The sequence below is a fragment of the Erpetoichthys calabaricus genome, chromosome 1, assembly GCF_900747795.2.
Source record: "Erpetoichthys calabaricus chromosome 1, fErpCal1.3, whole genome shotgun sequence".
Taxonomy (NCBI): Eukaryota; Metazoa; Chordata; class Cladistia; order Polypteriformes; family Polypteridae; genus Erpetoichthys; species Erpetoichthys calabaricus.
Window position 1 is genome coordinate 345418604 of NC_041394.2, and position 25305 is coordinate 345443908.

Here is a 25305-nt window from a genome sequence, read left to right on the forward strand (position 1 = left end):
TGGGAGACTGCAGAAACAGTCAGACCGATTAAATGAACGCAGTTAGTGGTTAATTCTGAGCAGTCAGCAGCTGACTAATGTCAAGAGTATTTGAGGTGACCTGAAAGTTTCTGTTCGTGCTGGAAAACGTGGAGAATTCTAAAACCAGCAAAAAAGTAAAAGTGAAATAAACTCAACAGGTTTGTGAAATAAACACATAGCAGGGGGTAAAAATACTTTGAATTGAAACTCCTCAGAAAATGCTTGTAAGACAGCAATAAGCCACACAAGGCAACAATCATTTGAATAGTTTTAACATTAAATGTATTAGTTTGTGAGTAGTTGTCTGGCACCCTTAAATTCAATCAAGACAACCACAAAAAGTGCATAGGAGGGCACTAGCCAGACCACTGATACCTTTAATCTGCTCTAAATGAACACTTGGTCATTCCTACAGGTGCATGTGTAAGGTTTAGGTAGCAGTAGACTGAAGAGCCCCCCTTTATCAGTGGGACAGACATGCCCAGCATGTTACCTTCCTTGTGCTCAGGTGTGAGGCCTTTCTGGACAAGTGGGTACAAAAACAAAAGCAAAAAAAAAAAAATACTGAGCAAAAATGATTGTGATGTAGCTGTATCTGCATTTGCCCAAAATGTCTAATGTTCTGAAGCTTTAGTTTACTTCATAGCACATGCCAATTGCCTGAATTGTTCCATCTGTGCAAATAATTCCACGATCCAAGTATCTTCATTTTAAAAGTTTTAGAAAAATACAACGGTTCACTCAAAAAGGGAGAAAAAAAAAATTGGTATTGAAAAGAAAAGTTCTTGATCAAAGAAAGTTGTTTTTGAGGCTTACTTGTTTCATATCTCTCCAGTTTTGGTCATACAGTCATAGTTTCATACATTCATAAAATGTTAGCACAATCAAGAGACAGAATAGTCAGAAAACTGTATGCCAATGTTCTGTTTGTAAACTAATCTAACAGGAAATCACCTCACGTCTAGAAGATTGGACTAACTGGTTTAATTTACACTCTGCTTTTACAGAAATGGCTAAGAAAGTTTATTTCACTAGCCAACCCACAGTGTAGCATACGCCACATAATTATGTATTGATGGGTGAACACTTTCTGAAAGATACAGTAGTCCAAACAGGGTGGGTTTGAGGATACGACTGTAGGTGAATGAAAAGATGGATCTCTGGAGAGGGCAACATACAATTGTCCGTGACTGAAAACTGGAGGATCGCCGTCACGCCTCCACCTCCCAGAGAGAGGGACGGGGCTGGACGGCTCTTGGGCGCGGAGGGCGGAACGAGGGGAGAGGGTAAGGATGCCCCCTCCGCCCCGGCCCCTCCGCCATTCTAGTCTGCTGATTTCTTAGTCATCTCTTAGTCATCATTCAGTACGCACTGCCTGCTCATGTGCCCACCCCCAACTCTTCACTGGAGTTGCTTTTGTCTGTGTACAGGCACCTGTGAGTCACGTTGACGTTTCATTGTTCTTTGTGGTTCCGGCTGCTTTTCTATGTATAATCCACCAAGTCACCCGACCATGGTAGTAGCGACGGGGGTTGTGTACAAAGGGCAGGGACTTAATCAGTGCGAGCGTATGACCCGCACTTACTGGGAATTCCTCGCCACTTGTCCCTCTAAGAAGTTGGACGCCAACCGCTCGGGGGTCGCATAACTATTTAGCAGGAGGGAGTTTCGTTCGTTATTGGAATTAACCAGACAAATCACTCCACCAACTAAGTACGGCCATGCACCACCACCCACAGAATGGAGAAAGCGCTATCAGTCTGTCAATCCTCTCCATGTCTGGGCTGGGTGAGGTTTCCTGTGTTGAGTGAAATGAAGTGAAAGGCTCCACACCTGGTGGTGCCCTTCCATCAATTCCTTTAAGTTTCAGTTTTGCAACCATACTCCCCCCCCGGAACCCAAAGACTTTGGTTACCCGGCGGGTCATGGGAATAACGCCACCGGATCTCCAGTCATCATCGTTTATGGTCGGTACTACGACGGTATGTGATCGTCTTCGAACCTCCGACTTTCGTTCTTGATTAATGAAAACATTCTTGGCAAATGCTTTTGCTCTCGTGCGAATTGTTGGTGGGCGGGGCTCTGTGAGTTGGCCGGCGTGGCTCTGTCTTGCGTCCGTCTTGCTTGCCATGGACTTATATAAATGTTAATTTACAGGGGATGAAAGCGTACATCATAACCTAAATAACTATGAGAAACTGATGTGTCTGCTAATTTCATTAGATTGTGAATTTAACATTAACGTAAACTTTCTAAGATTACCTCTTACAGTAGCAGATCAGAACCAATTGTTTTTTGCTCAAAATATAAAACTTGTAAGTCAACATACGACATGCTGATTTCTAGCTGGTTTAATCATTTGGGGAACAAAAAAATGTAAGATGTGTGCACATGCTGACTGCACTTGTTGGTCTCTGCCAATATAAAAGTAATTAATAATAATATCCAGAAGTACTGCTTTCTTTTTCCTTCTGTTAGATAAATTTTATTAATCCTATGGGTAAATTTAGATGCATACGCCAGCAGAAGCATTAAAACCATGAAACAAATTCACAGGAGTAATAACACAGCCAATTAATAGACAAGTAATTAAAAAAAATGTATATTGTGCAGAAATAACAAAACTAACTTAAAGTTGTAGAATTAACTTGTTTAGTTTGGTGTGTTAGGTAGAAGCACTGAATTGCCTGATGGCAGCTGGCATAAACAACCTGTGGTAGACTGTGGGTCTGACGTTAAACTGCATCCGTCCCTGCAAGCGGTCCTCCAACTTGCAGGGAAATCATGGGGGTTGGTGACAGGATTGGCACTCCAGCCACGATAAAAAAAAAAAAAAACTTCACAAAGCTCCGAGACTACAGAAAGGACTCCTTATTGCTCTCCGTGGGAGTAGCTCTGCTGCAGCTGCCCATAGGAAGGCTGCATGCATCATGAAGGGGATGGGGGCAAAGCCCTTAGGAGCCCCATCCCCAGAAGAGTCAAAATGTTGGAGAACCAATAGGGTCAAGTCTGCTGGGGATCGGAACTGGTGTGGTGCTGAGGCATTGCCCGCTGCACGGCAGCACTCGGGTCCCAATTTGAGGTGGCCCATACGGGTGGGCACATGGAGCATCTTGTCTCTCCGGCAAGATGATCATCTTCCTCTGCTGTCGGAGGAGCTGCGTAAACTCTGCATTTCAGTGGCGACACTCTCTGAGGTGCGCAGACTGGGGGACTGGCCAGATCTCTGTAGGTGGATACACCTTTTATTGGTCTGGTCGCTCTGATGGCTGTCTTACTAGGGGAGTAGCTGTTGCTGTAGCAGATTGGCTTCTTCCAATGGTGTCTAATGTCACTCCTTTCAATGAGCGTATTATGAGACTCGGATTACGGCGCACTCTGGGCGCTTTGTCTGTTGTCTCAGTGTATGCTCCGACCGCAGTGAGTGATGTCTCGGTGAGGGAAACATTTTATTCGCATCTTCGCTCGGTGGTTGATGGGTGCCCACGAGGTGACACTCCTCTGGTCATGGGTGACTTCAATGCAGCCACTGGCACTGACAGGGCTGGCTATGAGGATTGTCTCGGTCCCCATGGATCTGCTGACCGTGGTGAAAGTGGCTCCATGTTCCTTGACTTTGCAAAAGGTCGGGGGCTGCGAATAGCTGGATCCTGGTTCCAGCGCCCTGAACTGCATCGTTGGACTTGGCATTCCAATACTGGTGGTGCGGTGAAGGAGATCGATCACATCCTCGTGGGCATACGCTGGAGGTTCTTGCAAAACTGCAGGGTCTACAGAAGTGCCCAGTTTGTGAATTCTGACCACAGACTTCTTATTGCTACTCTTAGAATCCAGCTTAGGTCCAATAGGTTACCACCTACTAGGAAAATGAGCCTGGACTTGGCCAGACTCCAAGACCAGGCTGTTTCTAATGTGTTTGCATGCAGTTTGTGTGAGGAACTTTCAGATCTGGGTATGACTACTATTCCTAATGTGATGTGGGAGACCTTCCGTGACAAGACCCTGAAGGTTGCTGAGAGTTGTGTTGGTGTTACCGGTATTTCATCTTGCAGGGCACCCTGGATATCATTGAGAGGAGTCACAGCGCACGGCTCAACGGCAACTCTCATCTGTACAGGGAACTGAGAGGGACGGCTGCGAGGGCTCTAAGGGAAGATAAAGAGGCATTTGTTAGAGGAATCTGTGAGCAAGTGACGCAACAGCTGTGGTCTAGTGAACCATGTCCTGCTTACAGAGGAATTGAAGCATTACACACATCTGAATCTGTTTCTCTGAGAGTCGCAGTCAGGACAGCTGATGTAATGGTCCTTACGGATGACACTGCAGTTGTGACCTGCTGGGCTGGCTACTTTAAGCAGTTGTTCAAAGTTGATCCTCCAGCTAGGATTTTGGATATCTCTGGGTCCACGGTTCTTGAGGCTGATCCTCCAATTAGCTGTGAACCACCCAATCTCACTGAGATTGCACAGGTGGTGAACCAGTTGAGGGGAGAAAAGGCTGCAGGGATCTGTTTGGTATCCGGGATGAACTTCTCCAGGCTAGTGGTAAGGCTGTTCTCCTTGCATTACAAGCAATCTTTGTTTCCATTTGTGAGACTGCCATCAACCCAACTGACTGGAAAACGGGACTTTTTGTCCCTATCTGGAAAATGAAGGGTGATCGCCTGGGTTGCAGTAACTACAGGGGGATAACACTGCTCTCGGTGCTGGGTAAGGTCCTTGCTAAGGTTGTCCTCAATAGGATCCGTGATCACTTGTTCACCTACCGGCAACCGGAACAGTCTGGTTCAACCTCATCCTGGCACTGAGGGTTCTCATGGAGCGCAAACATGAATATCGGCAGAGTTTCTTTGAAGCCTTTGTCGATTTTCGCAAGCGTTAGACTCAGTTGATCAAGTTGCCCTGCGGATTCACGGGATCCCCTCAGATATCATGGCCCCTTGCTGGATATCATGGCCAGCCTGTACACTGGCACTGTGAGTGCTGTGCAGAGTGGAGGCAGGACCTCTGCATTTTTCCCCAGTTGATTCTGGGGTTCGTCAGGGGTGTGTTTTGCTCCTACTCTGTTCAATGTTTGTACGGACTGGGTGTTAGGCAAGGTCGTGGATTCCAGCAGCTGTGAGGCATCTGTTGGTGAAGAAAGGTTCACGGTTCTCGACTTTGCTGATGATGCTGTGATTTTTGTGGTGTCAATGGAAGCTCTGATCGGGGCGCTCGAGAGACTGAGCAAGGAGTCTGAATGTCTGGGCTTGCGAGTGTCCTGGATAAAAACCAAGATCCAGTTCTTTAATGACCTCTTGGGCACAGCCATCAGCAGTGTGTTTGTTTGCGGAGAGAGTGTTGACCTTTTTGAGAGGTTTACTTACCTTGGCAGTGACATTCATGTCTCTGGTGACTCTTCCTATGAAGTCAGTAGACGGATTGGGAGAACAGGGAGGGTCATGAGGTCACTGGAAAGGGGTGTGTGGTGCTCTCGATATCTATGCAAAAGGATGAAGGTCCAAGTCTTTAGAGTCCTGGTGCTTCCTGTCTTGCTATATGGTTGCGAGACATGGATGTTATCCAGTGACCTGAGACTAAGACTGGACTCCTTTGGTACTGTGTCTCTCCGGAAAATCCTTGGGTACCGTTGGTTTGACTTTGTGTAGAATAAATGGTTTCTCATGGAGTCCCGAATGAGGCACATTACCTGCATTGTGAGGGAGTGTCAGTTACAGCACTACGGCCATGTGGCACGTTTCCTTGAGGGTGATCTGGCTCATAAGTTCCTCATTGTTGGGGACCTGAGTGACTGGACCAGACCAAGGGGGTCGCCCATGTAACACCTGGCTGCGGCAGATAGAGGGTCATTTCCGGAGGGTGGGACTGGACCGCGTGTCTGCCTGGGGAGTTGCAAACTGGGATCCCAAGTTGTTTCTTTGTGTAGTGAGTGCGGCAACGCACTGTACTAGTGCATGCTCCCCAACTTGACTTGACTTGGTAGAATGAGCCTGTAGCTAAAAGTGTTCCAAGGGAGTGCCTCCTGGGAGGGTGGAGGGGATTTTTAATGATGGCATCCAATTTTGCCACCATCTTCTTTTCCACAGCAGCTTTCAATATGTCCAGGGTGTGTCCTGTGATGCAGCAGGCTTTCTTGATAGGTTTGTTTATACATTGTGCTTCTTTTGAGCTCAATATGCTTCTCCAGGAGATTACAGTATAGAAGAACACTGGTTACTATGAATTGGTAGAACATTTCCAGCAGCTTGCTGCACACATCAAAAGCCCTGAGTCACCTCAGGAAGTCCAATCTGCCCTGGCCCTTCTTGTACAGGACCAGTCCAGTTTGATGTTTATGTGAACCCCCAGGTACTTGTAGCTCTGCACCGCTCCCAAAATTCCAACTCTTTAGTCTTGTCAGTGCTTGAAATAGATGCAAATTACTGGTGGCGCTTTTTTAATTGTGATAAGAGACAGACATTTAAATGCAGAGATACATCAACACTATAACAGGGGCTGGAAAAACATAGAATATAATTTTGAGATGGTGAGAATTGATCGATTGGGGGGTGGCCTTAAAGATTCTTGAAGAGGTTCCGGTTCTCTGTGTTGAAACTTGAATAGGTGCTTCCATTTTCAACGTAGACGTCCAGACTCGGTGCTCACTTCAAGCATTGACTCTTGCTAATGTTGTTGAACTGCTGGTGGTTCTGAATGGAACACCTTACCTGGCCAGGTGTTCATAATGGATGGACCACATTATTGGAGAAGCAACCTGTCCGGGGATAGCTAGTGGGTCCTGTCCTAGTTGGAGCAATCACATTATCAACAGACTGTGACAATTTTCCCCAGTGCAAGAGGTGGCAGTGCCACTCTGGTATGGTACCAGTTTGAACATCCACAGGGTTTCATGGTACAAACAACCCTTTCAGTGTTCCTGGGTGTGGCCAGAAGGTGCTGCCAAGAGAAGTTCTTCCTACTTTGGGGAGCTTCTGTCATTCTATGTCATGGCTTCAGAAGTACACCCTGGTCTGACATAAAAGGAGCCTCCATGCCACAGAGTTGGGAGGCAGAAGATGAAGTTTAATGGGAGGAGTGGAAGGAGAGGAAAGAAACTGTGAATGTCTTTGGTTGTGCAATCTGTGACTGTGTCTATTTATAAGGTACAAATATGGTTACTTTATTTAAGCCAGTTCTGATATGGAGCAGTTTTATTCTGAGTTCAGGGCCATGATTGCTTTTGGATAAAAGCTGTTTTTAAGGCGGTTTGTCCTGGTTTTCATTGCTCTGTATCTCTTGCCTGATGGCAAAAGCTGGAAGAGGCAATGACCGGGATGTGAGGAATCCTGTGAAATGTCTATTGCTGTTTTGCGGCATCGGGAGGTGTAGATTTGTTCCAGAGTGGGAAGGGTACAGCCAATTGTTCTCTCCGCTGTCCTGATGACCCTGTGGAGCGCTTTCCTTTCTGAGGAAGTGTAGCTGCCGTACCATACACAGTCCATACGTGAGCACACTTTCGATGGAACAGTAATAAAAGTCAAGGAGCAGATTTTTGGGGAGATGGTTCTTTCTGGGGATTATCAGAAAATAGTTTCTGTTGTGTCTTCTTCAGTAGCTCCTTTGTGCCAAACAGGTGCTAATGATCATCAGTGTCACACGTAGGTTGAAACACAGTCATTAACTGAAACAGAAACAGCTGTGTAGGAGGCTTAAAACTGGGTGAGGAACAGCCAAACTCTACCAAGGTGAGGTTGTGGAAGACAGTTTCATGTCATGGCAAGATTGAGCACAGCAACAAGACACAAGGTAGTTCTACTGCATCAGCAAGGTCTCTCCCAGACAAAGATTTCAAAGCAGACTGGGGTTTCAAGATGTGCTGTTCAAGCTGTTTTGAAGAGCACAAAGAAACGGGCAACGTTGAGGATCGTAGATGCAGTGGTTGGCCAAGGAAACTTAGTGCAGCAGATGAAAGACACATCAAGCTCATTACCCTTTGAAATCGGAAGATGTCTAGCAGTGCCATCAGCTCAGAACTGGCAGAAACCAGTGGGACCCAGGTACACCCATCTACTGTCTGGAGAAGTCTGGCCAGAAGTGGTCTTCATGGAAGAGTTGCAGCCAAAAAGCCATACCTCCGACGTGGAAACAAGGCCAAGCGACTCAAGTATGCACGAAAACATAGGAACTGGGGTGCAGAAAAATGGCAGCAGGTGCTCTGGACTGATGAGTCAAAATTTGAAATATTTGGCTGTAGCAGAAGGCAGTTTGTTCGTCAAAGGGCTGGAGAGCTGTACAACAGTGAAGCAAGGTTCCTTGAACGTTTGGGGCTGCATTTCTGCAAATGGAGTTGGAGACTTGGTCAGGATTAATGGTGTTCTCAATGCTGAGAAATACAGGCAGATACTTATCCATCATGCAATACCATCAGGGAGGCGTATGATTGGCCCCAAATTTATTCTGCAGCAGGACAACAACCCCAAACATACAGCCAAAGTCATTAAGAACTATCTTCAGTGTAAAGAAGAACAAGAAGTCCTGGAAGTGATGTTATGGCCCCCACAGAGCCCTGATCTCAACATCATCGAGTGTGCCTGGGATTATATGAAGAGACAGAAGGATGTGAGGAAGCCTACATCCACAGAAGATCTGTGCTTAGTTCTCGAAGATGTTTGGAACAACCTACCAGCCGAGTTCCTTCAAAAACTGTGTGCAAGTATACCTAGAAGAATTGATGCTGTTTTGAAGGCAAAGGGTGGTCACACCAAATATTGATTTGATTTAGATTTCTTTTGTTCATTCACTGCATTTTGTTGATTGATGAAAATAAATGATTAACACTTCCATTTTTGAAAGCATTCTTTGTTTACAGCATTTTTTCACACCTGCCTAAAACTTTTGCACAGTACTGTGTGTGTGTGTGTGTATGTATGTATGTATATATATATATATATATATATATATATATATATATATATATATATATATATATATATTATATACATACATACATACATACATACATACAGTGGAACCTCTAGATACGAGTTTAATTCGTTCCAGCACTGAGCTTGTATAGCGAATTTCTCGTATCTAGAACAAACTTCCCCATTGAAAATAATGGAAATCCAGTTAATCCGTTCCGCACCCCAAATATATTAACATAAAAATCAATTTTCCTAACAAATAACACTGATAAATTATATATACTGTAGTCTACCTTTAATAAATAACACTGGTAAATAATATAACTGATTATTAAAAGAATCAAAACAGGTGTCCAAAGTGCAGTAGAGCACTCAATAAATCTTTAAATAAATAATCCTTAAAACAGTTGTGAAGTGGAGGTTTAAAATACACAAGAATAACAATCCTTTAACACGAGGTTAAAACGTCAAAAGAATGCAGTCTTTAAAAAACAGATGACAATCCCCGGTGCTTCTTCTCTGTTAGCGTCTCACTTGCGGGCTCTGCAACAGGCGAGACACTCTTAATGCAGCTGACCTTCTCTAAACAGTCCTGCTTCAGCTGTTTGGCTCGCCTGTTCAGCTCACTGTTCAGCTACACGCGAGCCTTCGCTCGCTCGCACCGACTTCCTGCCCGCCTGCTCTCTCCTCTCTTTTATTTTACTTCTTCTCCCCCTTAACCGGCTCGCGCTTCTCTTTATATGCGGGGAGGACATGGCAGCTGCAGCCCATCAGCCACAGGAACAATCATGGATGTGGGCAGTTTCCCACCTGTGCACTTAAGTGAGAAACGCAGACACCGCAGATCGCGGCTCGCAACTGCTACCACGCCCCCTCGCTAAGCCGCGAGCTATACCCACAGCCTGGCTCGTTACGCGAGCCAATGCTCGCATTTAGATCTGAATTTTTCGCTCATACTTTCCTCGTATTTTGAATTTCTCGTATACAGAGGTGATCGTATCTCGAGGTTCCACTGTATGTATGTATGTATGTATGTATATATATATATATATATATATATATATATATATAATACAGTAATCCCTCTCTACTTTGCGGTTCAAATTTTTGCGGATTATATATATAAGCATATCTAAATATATAACGCAGATTTTTCGCTGCTTCGCAGGTTTCTGCGGACAATGGGTCTTTTTACTTCTGGTACTTGCTTCCTCAGTTGGTTTGCCCAGTTGATTTCATACAAGAGATGCTATTGGCGGATGGCTGAGAAGCTACCCAATCAGAGCACGCAATTAAGTTCCTGTGTGCTGCTGATTGGCTCAGCGACGGAGTGCTGCATTAACCAGGAAGTGTCATCTCACTCATGCAGCATTAACGTGCTACTGCTTCAGGGGCCGTGTCCAAGTGCCAACAGAAGATGCAAATGATTGCAGAAAAGGTAAAAGTTTTGGAAATGTTGAAGGAAGGGAACAGCTACACCATTACAGCATCAATGAGTCCACGATCCTTTTTATTTAGAAAGGAGGAAAAGCATATAAGATCTACGGCCGCAGTGTCCTTTAACCAGGGCGCAAAACGAGTTGCAAGTGGACGTGATAAGGCAGTAGTCTGGATGGAATCTGCTTTAGGAATCTTTGCAACAAGGTCGACGACGTCATGACCGCCTACAAGCTGCTCTTCGACCGGAAAAAGAAGCAGCGGCAGCAACAGCCGATCACAATGTTTTTGCAGCCTCGCAAAAAAGAGCCAGTTCCTACTACTACTACTATGGATACAACTTCGGAAACCGTGGAGGAGGTGCCCCAGGAAATGGCACCACCATCTGAAGAGACGTAAAATACAGTCATCGGCTGCGCAGTAAAAGTCATCATCACCTTCATCGTCATCATTTTTACTGCGCAGCATATTCATCACCATCATCACGTCATATATAGCTACGTGTACTTCGCTATACAGTAAGTGTAAACTTATCTGCCAATTTCATATTGCTTAGCAGTTGTCCCTGTTATTAATAGAGTAAAGGGTGGGTTGTAAACAATACAGGGAGGGTTTAAAAACGTTAAATAATTAAATAAATATGGTTTCCCTACTTCGCGGAAATTCAGTTATCGTGGTCAGCCTTGGAACCTATCTCCCGCGATAAGTGAGGGATTACTGTATAATGTTTACTGTCAAATAAACCAAAGCGTACGCGACACGTGTTTCGCCCTCATTTGGGCTCATCGGGCGTACACTCTACTGCACCCCTCTTGGGGAATCTAACCTTGGGCGTCAGAGACGAAGCCCCTTTACACTGTGCCACAGCGTGTGGTTTGTTTATTTGACAGCCTGTAGGTCTGGAGTAATTACATTTATTGCATTCGTAGACTGAGTCTCGACAACCTGAATTGTGTGGGTGGTTACCTACCAGGTAACATTTGTGGTCGGTCCGTTGTTCGGCAAACATCTGCCACGGTGCCCTCTTTCAGTTGTGAGAAGCAGATTATGGAATGTTGCATAGAATGGCAGACCAACCACAAGCGTTACCTGGTATGTATGTGTAAAATATATATAATAAATAATATACAGTAATCCCTCGCTGTATCGCGCTTCAACTTTCGCGGCTTCACTCTATCGCGGATTTTATATGTAAGCATGTTTAAATATATATCGCAGATTTTTTGCTGGTTCGCGGATTTCTGCGGACAATGGGTCTTTTAATTTCTGGTACATGCTTCCTCAGTTGGTTTCCCCAGTTGATTTCATACAAGGGACGCTATTGGCAGATGGCTGAGAAGCTACCCAACCAGAGCGCGTATTACGTATTAAATAAAACTCCTCAAATATATTGTGAGCACAGGGGCTGTTCGCACCCCTGGAGGATATGGGCACTCCTCAAAAAACGCTGAAAGATTACCTTCACATTGCTCTCTTCCTTGCTGGGCTTACATGTGGCTGCTTTGTCAAGCGATGTGCTTCCTGCATTGTGCTTCGCATACTTAAAAGCTCGCACGGCACGTATTGATTTTTGATTGTTTGCTTTTCTCTCTCTCTCTCTCTCTCTCTCTCTCTCTCTCTCTCTCTCTCTCTCTGACATTCTTTGCTCCTGACGGAGGGGGTGTGAGCAGGGGGGCTGTTCGCACACTGGCCTAGAGGATACGGACGCTCGTCTGAAAGTGCTGAAAGATTATCTTCACATTGCTCCCTTCCGTGCAGCTGCTTTGTCAAGCGACATGCTTCCCGCATGGTGTTTCGCATACTTCAATACGTGCCGTTCGAGCTTTTAAGTATGCGAAACACCATGCGGGAAGCATGTCGCTTGACAAAGCAGCTGCACGGAAGGGAGCAATGTGAAGATAATCTTTCAGCACTTTCAGACGAGCGTCCGTATCCTCTAGGCCAGTGTGCGAACAGCCCCCCTGCTCACACCCCCTCCGTCAGGAGCAAAGAATGTCAGAGAGAGAGAGAGAGAGAGAGAGAAAAGCAAACAATCAAAAATCAATACGTGCCGTTCGAGCTTTTATTTTTGATTGTTTGCTTTTCTCTCTCTCTCTCTCTCTCTCTCTCTCTCTCTTGCTCTGACATTCTCTGCTCCTGACGGAGGGGGTGTGAGCAGAGGGGCTGTTCGCACACTGGCCTAGAGGATACGGACGCTCCTCTAAAAAATGCTGAAAGACTACCTTTACATTGCTCCATTTCTTGCAGCTGCTTTGTCCGGCGGTGCTTCGCATACTTAAAAGCCAAACAGCCCTATTGATTTTTGATTGTTTGCTTCTCTCTCTCTCTCTCTCTCTCTCTCTCTCTCTCTCTCTCTCTCTCTCTCTGACATTCTCTGTTCCTGACGCGCACTCCTTTGAAGAGGAAGATATGTTTGCATTCTTTTAATTGTGAGACGGAACTGTCATCTCTGTCTTGTCATGGAGCAAAGTTTAAACTTTTGAAAAAGAGACGAATGTTTGTTTGCAGTGTTTGAATAATGTTCCTGTCTCTCTACAACCTCCTGTGTTTCTGTGCAAATCTGTGACCCAAGCATGACAATATAAAAATAACCATATAAACATATGGCTTCTACTTCGCGGATTTTCGACTTTCGCAGGGGGTTCTGGAACGCAACCCCCGTGATCGAGGAGGGATTACTGTATATATTTTATATAATATATATATAAATAATATAAAAATGTGTGTGTGTGTGGAAGAGAAGGTCTCTGATACGGTTTGCATATTTGCAGCTGGAGATCCACAAAGGGAGAAAATGAATCGCGTATCATAAAGTAGTACCATATCATTTGCATATAGAGAAATTTTCTGTTCAATTCCTTCTGTGATAAAGGGGATTATCTCAAGCATTTCGACAGTGAACTGCCAGTGGCTCATTATTGCAAAAAGCAGTGGTGACAAGGGACAGTAAAAGCTGCAGAGTTCAAATGCAGTTCACCTACCCACATGAAGCTAAGCTTGTTCAGGTCTGTCCAGTACTTGGCTGGTAGACCATCTAGTAAAAGATTATGTTGTTGCTGGAGGAGGTGTTGGTGGGGCCAGCAGAGGGCACTTACTGTTTCGATAAGAGGCCGTAGCTGTTCGAAAATATGTTCTTTTTGCAATTGTGGCATCTTAATTTCCCTGAATTTAAATAATTATAAATTAAAGAGGTGATATCCCTCCCTTAGTGATACGGCGGTGAAATTATCACATAAAAGAAAAGGATCTTTGCTTTTTTTTAATACCGGCTTACGCTGCATATAAGACTGAGGAAACGAACAGCAGTACTCAGTCCAAGGGTGGGGCCTTGCGTGTAGAGTATGCAGTCATCGTCGCGGCGCAGGAAGTATTTTCAGGACCAATTTGACGTAGTCTTTCGTTCGTCCGTCAGTTTCCCAGTGTTTGGCAATTCTCCAAGCTGTTTTATACTGCTTTCTACACGTGCAGGCCCACAGATGGCGCACAGCCCAGTTCCAAACAAGGAAAGATATTGTGCTGACATCAGACAGCAGGTACAAAGCATACACTTCTCTTCAGGCTGACAGACAGGGACAGCTGGAGGAATGTGTCATCTTATCCTATGCTTGGCCCAACAATTCTGAATGCTGAAACTCCTTGTACTAAATCTGGCTCAGCTATGCATGTACACAGAAAAGGAACAAAAAATACATTTAAAAGTGTCTGAACAGAGACCGTGACATTAATCTTCTAACAAACTTATTATAACACTTACCCTGTGGTCTGTTTGCGGATCCCATTGCCCCAGTGCAGTAATGGGGACACTGTGCTGTAAATTATCACCATCCTTTGGATGAGACGTAAAATCACCAATTCTGACTGTGTGAAGTCATTAAAGATGCCTGGGCATCTTTTGTAAAGAGCAGGGTGTTACCAAATGTCCTCAATTGCCTACCATGGATTGGTTATTCTGGCCCCTTAATCATTCCATGTCCCAATTTGGCTTGCCATCTTTCACACCCGTTTACCACCTAATAGCTAATGTGTTGTGAGTATATTATCACGAAATGGCTGCCGTCGCATCATTCAGGTGAGTACTGCACACTGGAGTTGGTTGAATTGGTTCCACTCCATGTAAAGCTCTTTGAGTGTCTTGAAAAGTGCTATCCATCCATCCATTTTCCAACCCGCTGAATCCGAACACAGGGTCACGGGGGTCTGCTGGAGCCAATCCCAGCCAACACAGGGCACAAGGCAGGAACCAATCCCGGGCAGGGTGCCAACCCACCGCAGTGAAAAGCGCTATATAAATGCAATACCTTCTTCTTTGTTTCTTCTATCATTGGTCACCTAAACAAAACATGCAACATAAAGCAGGCTACAGTAGTTTTTAAGTAAGTCATTTCTGAAGTCACAAAGTAGCGATTCTGAACCAAGAGAAGTAGACGGTGAAGTGAAGGGTCATACATGGGCAGAGTTTGGTGAAGCTGTTGGAAATGGCTTTCATACCATGTATAAAGATGTCATGTCAAATCATTTGATATTTCATTAAGTTTAGTTGGAATGTCGGTCAAACTGAAACGTTGACCTCAAGTGGAGATAACAGGGAGAGGTGAAGAAACGCTTTGAGAAGCTGAGTGTCAAGAGAAAGATCCTCCAAAGAGGAGACCGAGAAGAAGCATTAGTAAGGGCTGGTCCAGGTATGTGGCTGATGTCAAACTGGTGCTCAATAGTTCTAGAATAAGAGTCACGAGTTTGGATTAAATCTGGTTGGAAATTCTAGAAGCACAGGGTATGTTGATGGTGTTTTTAGTTTCTATGTGTCATCACTACTGCATGGACAGAAGGGATAGTGACTCAGGATTTGTGGACTGTTGTGCTACATAGAGAGAGAAGGTGGAGTCACACCAGAGAAAAGAGTCAGAAAGCCAGAAGAAATGCAATTTCCAATTTCACAGAGCTTTATGGGAAAAAAACAAAGCATTAGGTCTTGTACAACATTATTTTATTTATTTATTTTATTTATTTATTAGCACATTTTCGTACAAACTATGTAGCACAAAGTGCTTCACAGGATGAAGAAAGAAAAAATATAAAATTAGGCAATACTAATTAAAATAGAATTAAAGTAAGGTCTGATGGCAAGTGAGGACAGAAAAAAAAACACTCCAGATGGCAGGAGAAAAAAAAAACAATCTGCAGGAGTTCCAGGCCATGAGACCACCCAGCCCCCTCTTGGCATTCTACCCAACATAAATGACCTCAACCAGTCCTCATTGTATTCAGGGTTCACATGGAAGAACTTGATGATGATAGTCATGTGGACTTCTGGCCTTCAATCCATCAATGTAGAGACTGCACTGTGCTTTGATTGGATGGTGTGGGTGCAGATCGCCAACACGGATAATGGTAAAAGAGCAGCAGAGAAAGTAGGGGTTAGTACGGATTTTGGAGCCATGAAAAAAAAAAAATTAAATGCATATACAGAATATCAGGGTTAAACTAAAATGAGCAAGCCATGTTAAAATGAGTTTTTAGCAGTGTTTTTTTAAAAGTGCTCCACCATATTAGCCTGGCAAATTTCTATTGGTAAGCTGCTGTTATGCTCCTAAAATCTGGAATAGAAGGCCGCCTCACCAACACTTAAGTTTAGCTCTTAGAATTCTGACCAGACACTAATATGAAAATCTAAGGTTATGTTTTGGAGTGTATGGTGAAAGGCATTCTGAAATATAGGATGGGGCGAGATTATTTAAGGCTTTGTAAACCATAAGCGGTATTTTAAAGTCCATTCTAAATGGCAAAGGTAACCAATTTAGTGACATCAAAACTGGAGAGATGTGCTCACATTTACTTTTCCTAGTTAAGATTTTAGGAGCTGCATTTTTCACTAGTTGCAATCGATTGATGTCTAACTTTTTGTTATATTTCTTAAGTGAAAAAATGCTGTCCTGGTATTCTGATTAATATGTCATTTAAAGTTTAGGTCAGTGTCAATAATTACCCCTAAATTCTTTACCTTGTACAATTAACAAATGGTTGCTCACAATAAACTTTAATGGCCGTTGTTCATACTTATTTATAGAGGCAAACTAAACAGTCATGTGAGACTGACCTGTGACCCCCTCCACTGTTCCTGCAGCTGTTTAGTTTTGTCTTTTCTGTTTTCATTTCAGGTTTGACAAAGACATTTCCTAATGTTATAAAAACATTCTCTCATGGGGATCTCCTCAAGGTCACAGAATACTACAAGCCCTACTTGAGCTACGTGATTGAATACGACATCACAAGTATCCTTCAGAACCTGGCAACCAAGAACATCCTCACCAATGCTGAGGCCAAGGTAGGTGGGTCTCTTTGTTAGTATGTGGTACAAGAATCTGAGCAGAGATGGTGAGCTCAGGAGAATTGTCTTAAACTGCCTGTCCATCTGTAGCAGCACTTCCTGTTGTTATGAGGTCATCCAACAAGACTGACTGAACTGCTCTTCTCCTCTAGTGGTCATCTCTAAACTGACCCACTGGTCACTCGCATTTCTTTCAGAGATTTAAAGACAAAGAAAAACGTGATGGGCGAGCAGGTGTGGAGTCCTTCATCGGTGACATAATGAAGATGGACAAAGCAGTACTGGTGAGCCTGTGGGAGGCACTGGCTGAAGAACTTGTGAGATTTCCATCACCAAACATGACAAGAATACTGGAGGAGGTGACAGAGGCCGGTGAGTTAATGGAGTCTTCTCTGACAGACAGCCATTTGAATGTGTGGACATAGGGAAGGAAAATGGAGGGATGGACACAGGAACACAAACCACAATGTTACTGTCTGTGGGTCTATTGACACACTGCTGTCCAGTCCACCACTGACACAGTGATGCCTATTTGATAGCTGTGAACACCAACACTTCCTTCAGTTCCTCTGATTTTATATTTTATGTGTCTATGCAAATTGGTTAGTTTCCTTATGCTTTACAATGACTGCCGGATAAAAGGAAAAAGGGAAAAAAAAACACAGCAGAACTTAAAGCATACCATCCAAAAAAATAATAATAAAAACTTCCATATTTTACAAAGCCCCATACCATTTCATTTAACAACCCCCCCCCCCCCCCAGATATATATATCTTGTACATTTACACATATTCTTAAACCTGATGCAAATAAACCAGATAATGAATACACAATCACATCTCACAGTCCCAAGAACACTTTTCCTAATAAACTTTTTTAAACAAACACTTCCCAATATCTTTTACATGAATTCAACAACACATTATTATCATATGTACAAACCACAACATGCCTCCAACAATGACTTCAAACAACATGTGTCACAATACACAGCTCTTTATACTTCATGGAATGTCACTTACACAAAACACAACACGTAACACAAACCCTGAACCTCAATAACCTTCTGTATTACATCAAAAGCCAGTTCTAGAACAAGAAAATCAGCAAAGACATCCAGATGCTAAATGCACAATTCCAATGCCAGCTGAATCCAAATGAGGAAAAAAGAAATGAACAAAATCTTCTGTGATAAGTGGTCCCATTAAAAGGAATATATCACAGAAATCTCTACAGAGGCCCTGACAAGCTAAAAAGGACAGAGTTCAATCTTGTAGCATACGTACGTACATAGAACTGTTCAAGACACTAGTAGCCTAAAAATGTGTTGCAGCAAATGGAGCAGAGAAAGTCCAGAGAGTATTCTGTTCATTTTTCTATGTGAAATTAAGTTTGTAAAGGGGTAAGTGGTTGCACCTTATTGCTGAAGAAATTGTGCCACCTATCATCACCCATTTGACTCCTTCTGCATTTCAAAAGCTGACAGCTTACCTGAACTTTCAGTAATATCTGTATCCTTCTGTAAATCTGTAAAGTCACAGATTCCTTTGTTTCTGCCATATTCGATCTTGGAACTGCCTTCAATACATGTGTGTAAACATTAGCATTGTCTTTATTTTCACTTTCCTAAATAGATAGATCTTTATTGTCATTGTCACTTTTACAAAGGAACGACGAAATTGAAGGTGCAGTCGACTAAGTGTGAGGCGTAAGAGTTAAAACGACAAGAAGAGAGAAAATAACAAGCCGAATAGTAATTACTTTACAAAATATGCAAATTACACTTGTTGTATATACAAATTGCACTGGTTGACTTAAGGTCTATATTGCACTTTGGGAGAATGATATGGAGCAGTTTTATTCTGAGTTCAGGGCCATGATTGCTTTTTGGATAAAAGCTGTTCTTAAGGCGGTTTCTCCTGGTTTTCGTTGCTCTCTTTCTTGCCCAATGGCAAAAGGTGGAAGAGCCAATGACCGGGATGTGAGGAATCCTGTGAAATGTCTATTGCTGTTTTTGCGGCATCGGGAGGTGTAGATTTGTTCCAGAGTGGGAAGGGTACAGCCAATTGTTCTCTCCGCTGTCCTGATGACCCTGTGGAGCACTTTCCTTTCTGAGGAAGTGCAGCTGCCGTACCACACACAGTCCATACGTGAGCACACTCTCGATGGAACAGTGATAAAATGCAAGGAGCAGATTTTTGGGGAGATGGGTCTTTCTGAGGATTCTCTGAAAATACAGTCTCTGCTGCTCCTTCTTCAGCAGCTCCTTGGTGTTGGCGCTCCAGATCAGGTCATCCTCCAGCTCTATGCCCAGAAACCTGAACACCAGGACCCTCTCCACAAAGGCCCCGGCAATGATGAGTGGTTGGATGTCAGGTTTGTTTTTTCTAAAGTCAATAACAAGCTTCTTCGTTTTTGTGGTGTTGAGGAGCAGGTTATTGACTCTTCACCACTCTGACAGCCGCTCCACTTCGTCCCTATATGCCAGCTCACCCTACTTGCTTGAGATGAGTCCAACCACCATCGTATCATCCGCGAACTTTATCTTTCTCTTTGCTATGGCGAGAGGGGACACAGTCATATGTGTAGAGGAGCGGGCTGAGCACACAACCCTGCAGCATCCCAGTAAGACTGAAAGCAGTGGGGACCCAGCCTGACCCTCTGGGAGCTACCAGACAAAAAGTCCGGTATCCAGCTGCAGGTGAGTGATGGAAGTCCCAGATCTACCAGTTTGGACACTAGTCGTTGTGGGAGGATGGTGTTAAATGCCGAGCTGAAGTCTACAAAGAGCAGTCTGGTGTAACTCCCCTTTTGCTCCAGGTGGGTCGGGCAGCATGAAGGGCTGTGGCCACAGTGTCCTCTGTGGACCTCTTTGCTTTGTAAGCAAATTGAAATGGGCCCAGGTCTGCTGGCAGGCAGACGATGATGGGACTCCGCACCAGTTTCTCAGAGCACTTCATGATGACAGATGTGAGTGCCACTGGCCAGAAATCATTCAGACTGTTCATGATGGATTTTTTCGGCAGTTGAACAATGATGGAGGACTTGAGGCAGGATGGGACCAGTGGCCTGGGACAGGGACTGGTTGAAAATCCTAGTGAAGATTCCAGCCAGTTGATCCGCACAGTCTTTCAGCACCCATCCAGCCACACTGCCGGGTCCTGCAGCCTTCCTCGGATTCATCTCCCTTATCACCCGCCTCACCTCACACTCTTCCACCGTGAGTATGTTGCTGTTGTGAACAGGTGGCTGTGATGGAGCTGCTGTTGGTGTCACCTCAAAGCGGGCAAAGATGTTCAGCTCCTCTGCCAGAGAAGCATCTCCCTCAATGGCCGAGGAGTTGCTAAATTTATGGCCGGTGATGTGCAGGACACCCTGCCACACCTCCCTGGTGTTGTTACTCCTCAGATGGTCCTCTATCCTCCTTCTGTATGCTGCCTTGGCCACTCGGATGCCTCGCTTCAGGTTCGTTCTGGCTACACTGTATAGAGCCCCATCCCCAGACCTGAAAGCAGTATTCCTGGCTTTCAGCAGACTCTGGACCTCCCTCATTATCCAGGGCTTCCTGTTGGTATAAATCCTTGTGCGTCTGTCCCTGGTGACATTGTCCGTGCAGAACCTTATGTAATTCAGGACTGCCGTAGTGTGGTTCTCCAAGTCTTGGTGATCGAAAACCTCTGTCGGTTCTCTGGAAGCAGTCCTGCAACTGTTGGGAGGCCTGCTTGGGTCATATGGTAACAGTCCTGGTCATAGTGGGAGCTTGTTTCCTGAGAGGGGTATATGCAGGGATCAGAAGCAGGGACGTGTGATCAGGCTGGCCAAGGTGTGCTAGGGGTTTAGACCTATAGGCCTGTCTGTTTGTGTACAGCTTGTCCAGTGTTTTTACTCCCCTGGTTGCACACTTTGTGTTTGATGGAATGTGCGGCGAACTGCTTTCAGATCTGCATGATTAAAGTCCCCAGAAATGATGTGAACAGCCTATTTACTGCTGATGGTGTCATGCAAAAGCCCCAGAACCGAGCTAGCATTACCATCTGCTGCTATATACACAGCAGTTAGCAGTATGGCGTTGAATTCACGGGGGAGGTATATGGGTCTGCATTTAATTGTCATAAACTCCACGTCTGGAGAGCAGTGTCTGGTGACTATATGGTGGAATTCGTGCACCAGCTATTGTTCAGATAAATGCACAGCCCCCTCCTCTTTTCTTACTGGAGCTCTGTCCTGTCTTACCGGTGTGCTGTGTAGCCTGCTGTCTCGATAGCCGTGTCCAGTATGAGTGGATTCTGCCACGTCTCCGTGATCAGCAGGATGCAGCAGTCCCTGATGATCTTTTCCGTTGCAATCTGCAGCTTCTACTCATCCAGTTTGTTCGCCAGAGACCTCACATTTGAGTAGAAAATGCTTGGAAGCGGTGGTTTATGTGGCTCTTTCCTTAGCCCCGCTAGCACGCCGCCTCGGCAATCTCTCTTTTGTTTACATTCTTTGTGCCACTGCCGGCTTCTTGAAGCTGGGATTGTAATTCACAGAGAGCCTGGTGTCTGAGCGATGTTGTCCGTAATGTTGTGGACGCAGAGAAACTCGGATGTCGAGCAACTCTCGCTCTGTAAGCCGATAGATAAAATATCCTGCCGGCTATATGTGTATTTTTCCAGGCAGAGTGGAAAAACCAAACTCTGAGTCAGAGAGCACACAGCCGTAGCATCTAAGTGCGCCGCCATAAATCATTCTGGGATTAGCAGATTTATTTCCCCTTTGGTTTACATCCATCTTGTTGTTTACCAACCCCCCAGAAATTTCACCATCAAGTTCACAAGAAGCTTATCATTCCCTTGAGGCCTCAGTGGACAATTCCTGTTTTCTCTAATATTTCACCTTGTGCTTTCTTCAGCACTGAAACACAATATGTCTGCTATGCCTAATGCTGCTGTCTAGTCAGTCATCTCCTGGGTCTTTTTTCTTGTACAATTAATTGCAGGCCTTACAACATGGACACACATTACTGATCTACTCCAACCAAAGTTCACATTAGCAGCAGTCTTTTAGTTTTTTTATATTTTTCTTACACATGCCTCACAGTACAATTACTTACATTTGTGTGTAGTGAGAAGGCGAGCAAAATGACACATTTTATTGGCTAACTAAAAAGATTACAATATGCAAGCTTTTGAGGCAACTCGGGCCCCTTCTTCAGGCCCATCCCATCAAATGTTGTGATTGTCTCCTCTGTCTCTTGTTGTCTCTACAGGACCAGACCTCTTGAAGGTCATTCAGGCCAGTCTCCAGCCTTTTCCCATTCATACTCGTATTAAAGGTAACACACTGGTCTCCTGTTTCTAGTCATTAGCTTGTCCATTCTTTTACTCTTCAGTTTCCTTACTTGTTCTCATTTTGACTTCAAGGCCTCCATAGGACACACAGAGATGGTGTGTATAAATCCACAAGAATTCTGGAAGATCCGGATTCTTTTTGTGATCCACATGTCAAGGCTTTTGGCTTTGAGACTCGATACACAGAGCTGATGGTCATTGGTCAGTACAAAAGGACCTACGGTGAGACTCAACATGAACTTGTGAAGATGGGGAAGACTCATGCAGAGCTGGTGGAAGAGCGGACAAAAGAGAAATGCGAGCGAATCTGGACTGAGCAGCTTTTAAGGAGGAGTCCAGGAAGTGAGACTGCCCCTCACATTGTAGTGGTCAGTGGAGTGGCTGGAATTGGGAAGACCACTATGGTGCAGAAGATCATGTTTGACTGGGCCAGAGGCACTCAGTACCAGAGGTTTTCCTTTGTGTTCCTGTTTAAATTCAGAGAGCTCAACCTCCTAGACACAGAGACAGAGCCACAGCAGCCCCTGACCAGGCTGATTGCAAGGCACTATAAATACTTCTATTGTGACAGACTAAAAGAAATCCTGCAGAAACCTGAATCTCTCCTCTTTGTACTCGATGGGCTAGATGAGTACAAACACAAACTGGACTTTGCACGGAGGAAGCTCTGCTCAAACCCAGATGACTACTTTCCTGTTCACATCCTGGTCACCAGCCTGGTCAGAAGGACATTACTGAAGGGCTGTTCAGTTTTGATCACAAGTAGACCAACAGCCCTGGAAGACCTGGACATGGAGAGAGTTGATCGATTTGCAGAGATCCTGGGGTTCTTCCCTGAACAAAGACTGCTGTATTTTAAGAATTTCTTTGGTGACACTGATTTAGGCGCTGAGGCTTTTCACTATATGGAGGAGAATACCATCCTGTACACCATGTGCTTTAACCCCTCATACTGCCTGATTATTTGCTCTGTGCTGAAAAACTTCTTTATGACACCTGAAGAAGAGCGCGGAGCCGCCCCTAGAACTGTCACCGAGCTCTTTATGATGTTTCTTAACAACATCCTCACCTATCACAAGCGAGAAGCTGAAGACCAGCGGGGGATTCTAATCAAACTAGGAAAGATGGCTTATTATGGGGTGGCCAACAAGACTCTTGTGTTTTATGACAAGTTTGAGATGTCCACCTTTGGTCTACGGTCAGTCTTATCTTCTAAGTTCCTCTCAGGGTTTCTCAAAGAAATTTTGCAGGGAGAAAGCAATCTGGAGCACACGACATACACATTTTTCCACCTCACCATACAGGAGTTCATGGCTGCCTGCTCCTTCTACCTGAGTCCATCAGAGGGTGTGGAGGACATGCTTGTGAAGTTGGATTCGTGTAAAGATGGGCGATTTGAGATTTTCACTCAATTCCTGGCAGGACTTGCCAGAGATTCTGTGTTTAAAACCCTGAGGGGAGTCATGGGGGAGTTTCAGATGAAAACAGCAAAGCGGATACTGGAGTGGGTGAAGCAGAAAGCTGAACAGGCGCTATGGGGAGAAGACAAAAGTGAAGCTCTACGAGTGTGTCAATGGCTCTATGAGACTCAGAATAAGAAATTAATTAGAGACGCCATTGGGAAGGATTTAAAGATGAACTTTATTAAGACAACTTTGTCTCCTCTGGACTGTGCTGTGCTGGGCTCTGTCATCAGCTGCTGTGGAGAACTTGAGGAGCTTGACATGTCGGAGACGCATCTCGCCCCAGAGTACGTCAGCAGACTGGCGCCGGGGCTCCTCTGCTGCAGACATGTCAAGTGAGTAATAAGACCTTCATGAGTTTAATTTGATTGTTTGTAAACTCAGTGGAGTTTCATTCAGGTCCTTAAATCCACTGTGTACTGAACTCAGACTTTGTAAGTCCCTCCCTTTGCCCTAGAGGAAGTGATGTCACTGTTGTGATATGTCACATGGGTGTGTCACTCTATCAGCTGTTCCTCTCATCACAGTGGCACAATAAGACTTTCCTCAGTCTGATTCCCAGGGTCTGTCTCAGTAGGAGTCCTACAGTAATTGCTTGAGTCATGCTTTTACAAATTTATAACACTGTAACACTGAAGCAAAGCTTGTTTAATTATTCCTAAGCGTCATCCTAGTGGTCATTGTTAGGATCATGGTGTGACCATGAGGCTTTTCTTCTGACCTTAGATGACACTTGGTATGATCTGCTTGAGCAAAGACAAGATTTAATAAAGAATTGTTGGGCTGAAAGGTCAGCACTTCTGTAAACTGTAATGTGGTCAGAAGAGAAGTCTAGTGATAAAGTGGACACCAGTTGGGGTCATGGTAGACAAACAGAAGTGAATGCTATTAAAAACAAAGCAATAAAATAAGTGGCTAAATATGGTCAGTATAACTTAATATTTCAATGAAAATGAAAGTCAGGAGCTGTTAAAATAGCATTCACTAAAACAACATAACGTGATAAACATTTAGAACAATCAGCAACAGCACAGTCAGTGATGCCGCCTTTAACAAAATAAAATTCACAATCCCCTCTTAAAGAAGCCATTAAAGATGGTAGCCAAGTGACGCCATGTCTGATAACACAAGCACTTCTCAGTGTTGTCTCAGAGCAGCCTCAGCACATCACCTGTGTGTGTGTGTCCTTTTAAAATGGACAGTCAGAGATGAACAAGTCACTGGTGCTCCAAACAGCTGGTCATTCTTCATAGTGGCCTCCTTTATTTGTGATGTGCTTTAATTCCTCATTTGGCTGATTGTCTTGATATTTCTGATTCTCCACCTTTCTGATATTTCTAGATGTCGATTATTTCAGCCACATAACTAACTTATGACACAAACTCTCCCTCTGTCACCATCTGTGTTTCATTGCTGCTTTGTTCTTGTTTGAAAAGAGCCAGCAATGGATGCCATCGGAACATCACTACTTTTACCTGTGCACCTCTGAGCATGGAGGCACTTTCTTAAGAGTCAGAGCAGGTCCTATAAATTAGGGTGCCCTCTACTGGTCAGTGTTTCTCTGAAGCCTCTTTAACACATTTAGGGCTGTGAAGACCTACTAGACCCCGTCAAATGTCACTAAATGTCTTTAGTGACATTTCAACACTTCTCTCATTAGCTCCCCCTATATTTCCTTGACTGACACAGTGGCTGTCTCCCCATAGAGGAGGTCTGCCCTCATGGTATCCCCTCAGACGGTTCCTCAGTCGATATCATGTAGAGCTTCTGCTGTATCTTCTGTGTCAAAGTGGACAAGACGACCAGCAGACTGCTGTATTTTAATG

The 25305-nt window shown here is 44.4% G+C and overlaps 1 protein-coding gene across 1 annotated transcript in view; it reads left to right on the forward strand.

Annotated features, from left to right (window-relative positions):
- Positions 1–25305, forward strand: part of LOC114668277 (uncharacterized) — a 555445-nt gene that overhangs the window by 16984 nt on the left and 513156 nt on the right. The window contains exon 3 of the mRNA XM_051935131.1: positions 16516–16682. Within this exon, the coding sequence (XP_051791091.1) occupies positions 16516–16682 (167 nt within the window). The remainder of the gene's footprint in view (positions 1–16515; positions 16683–25305) is intronic.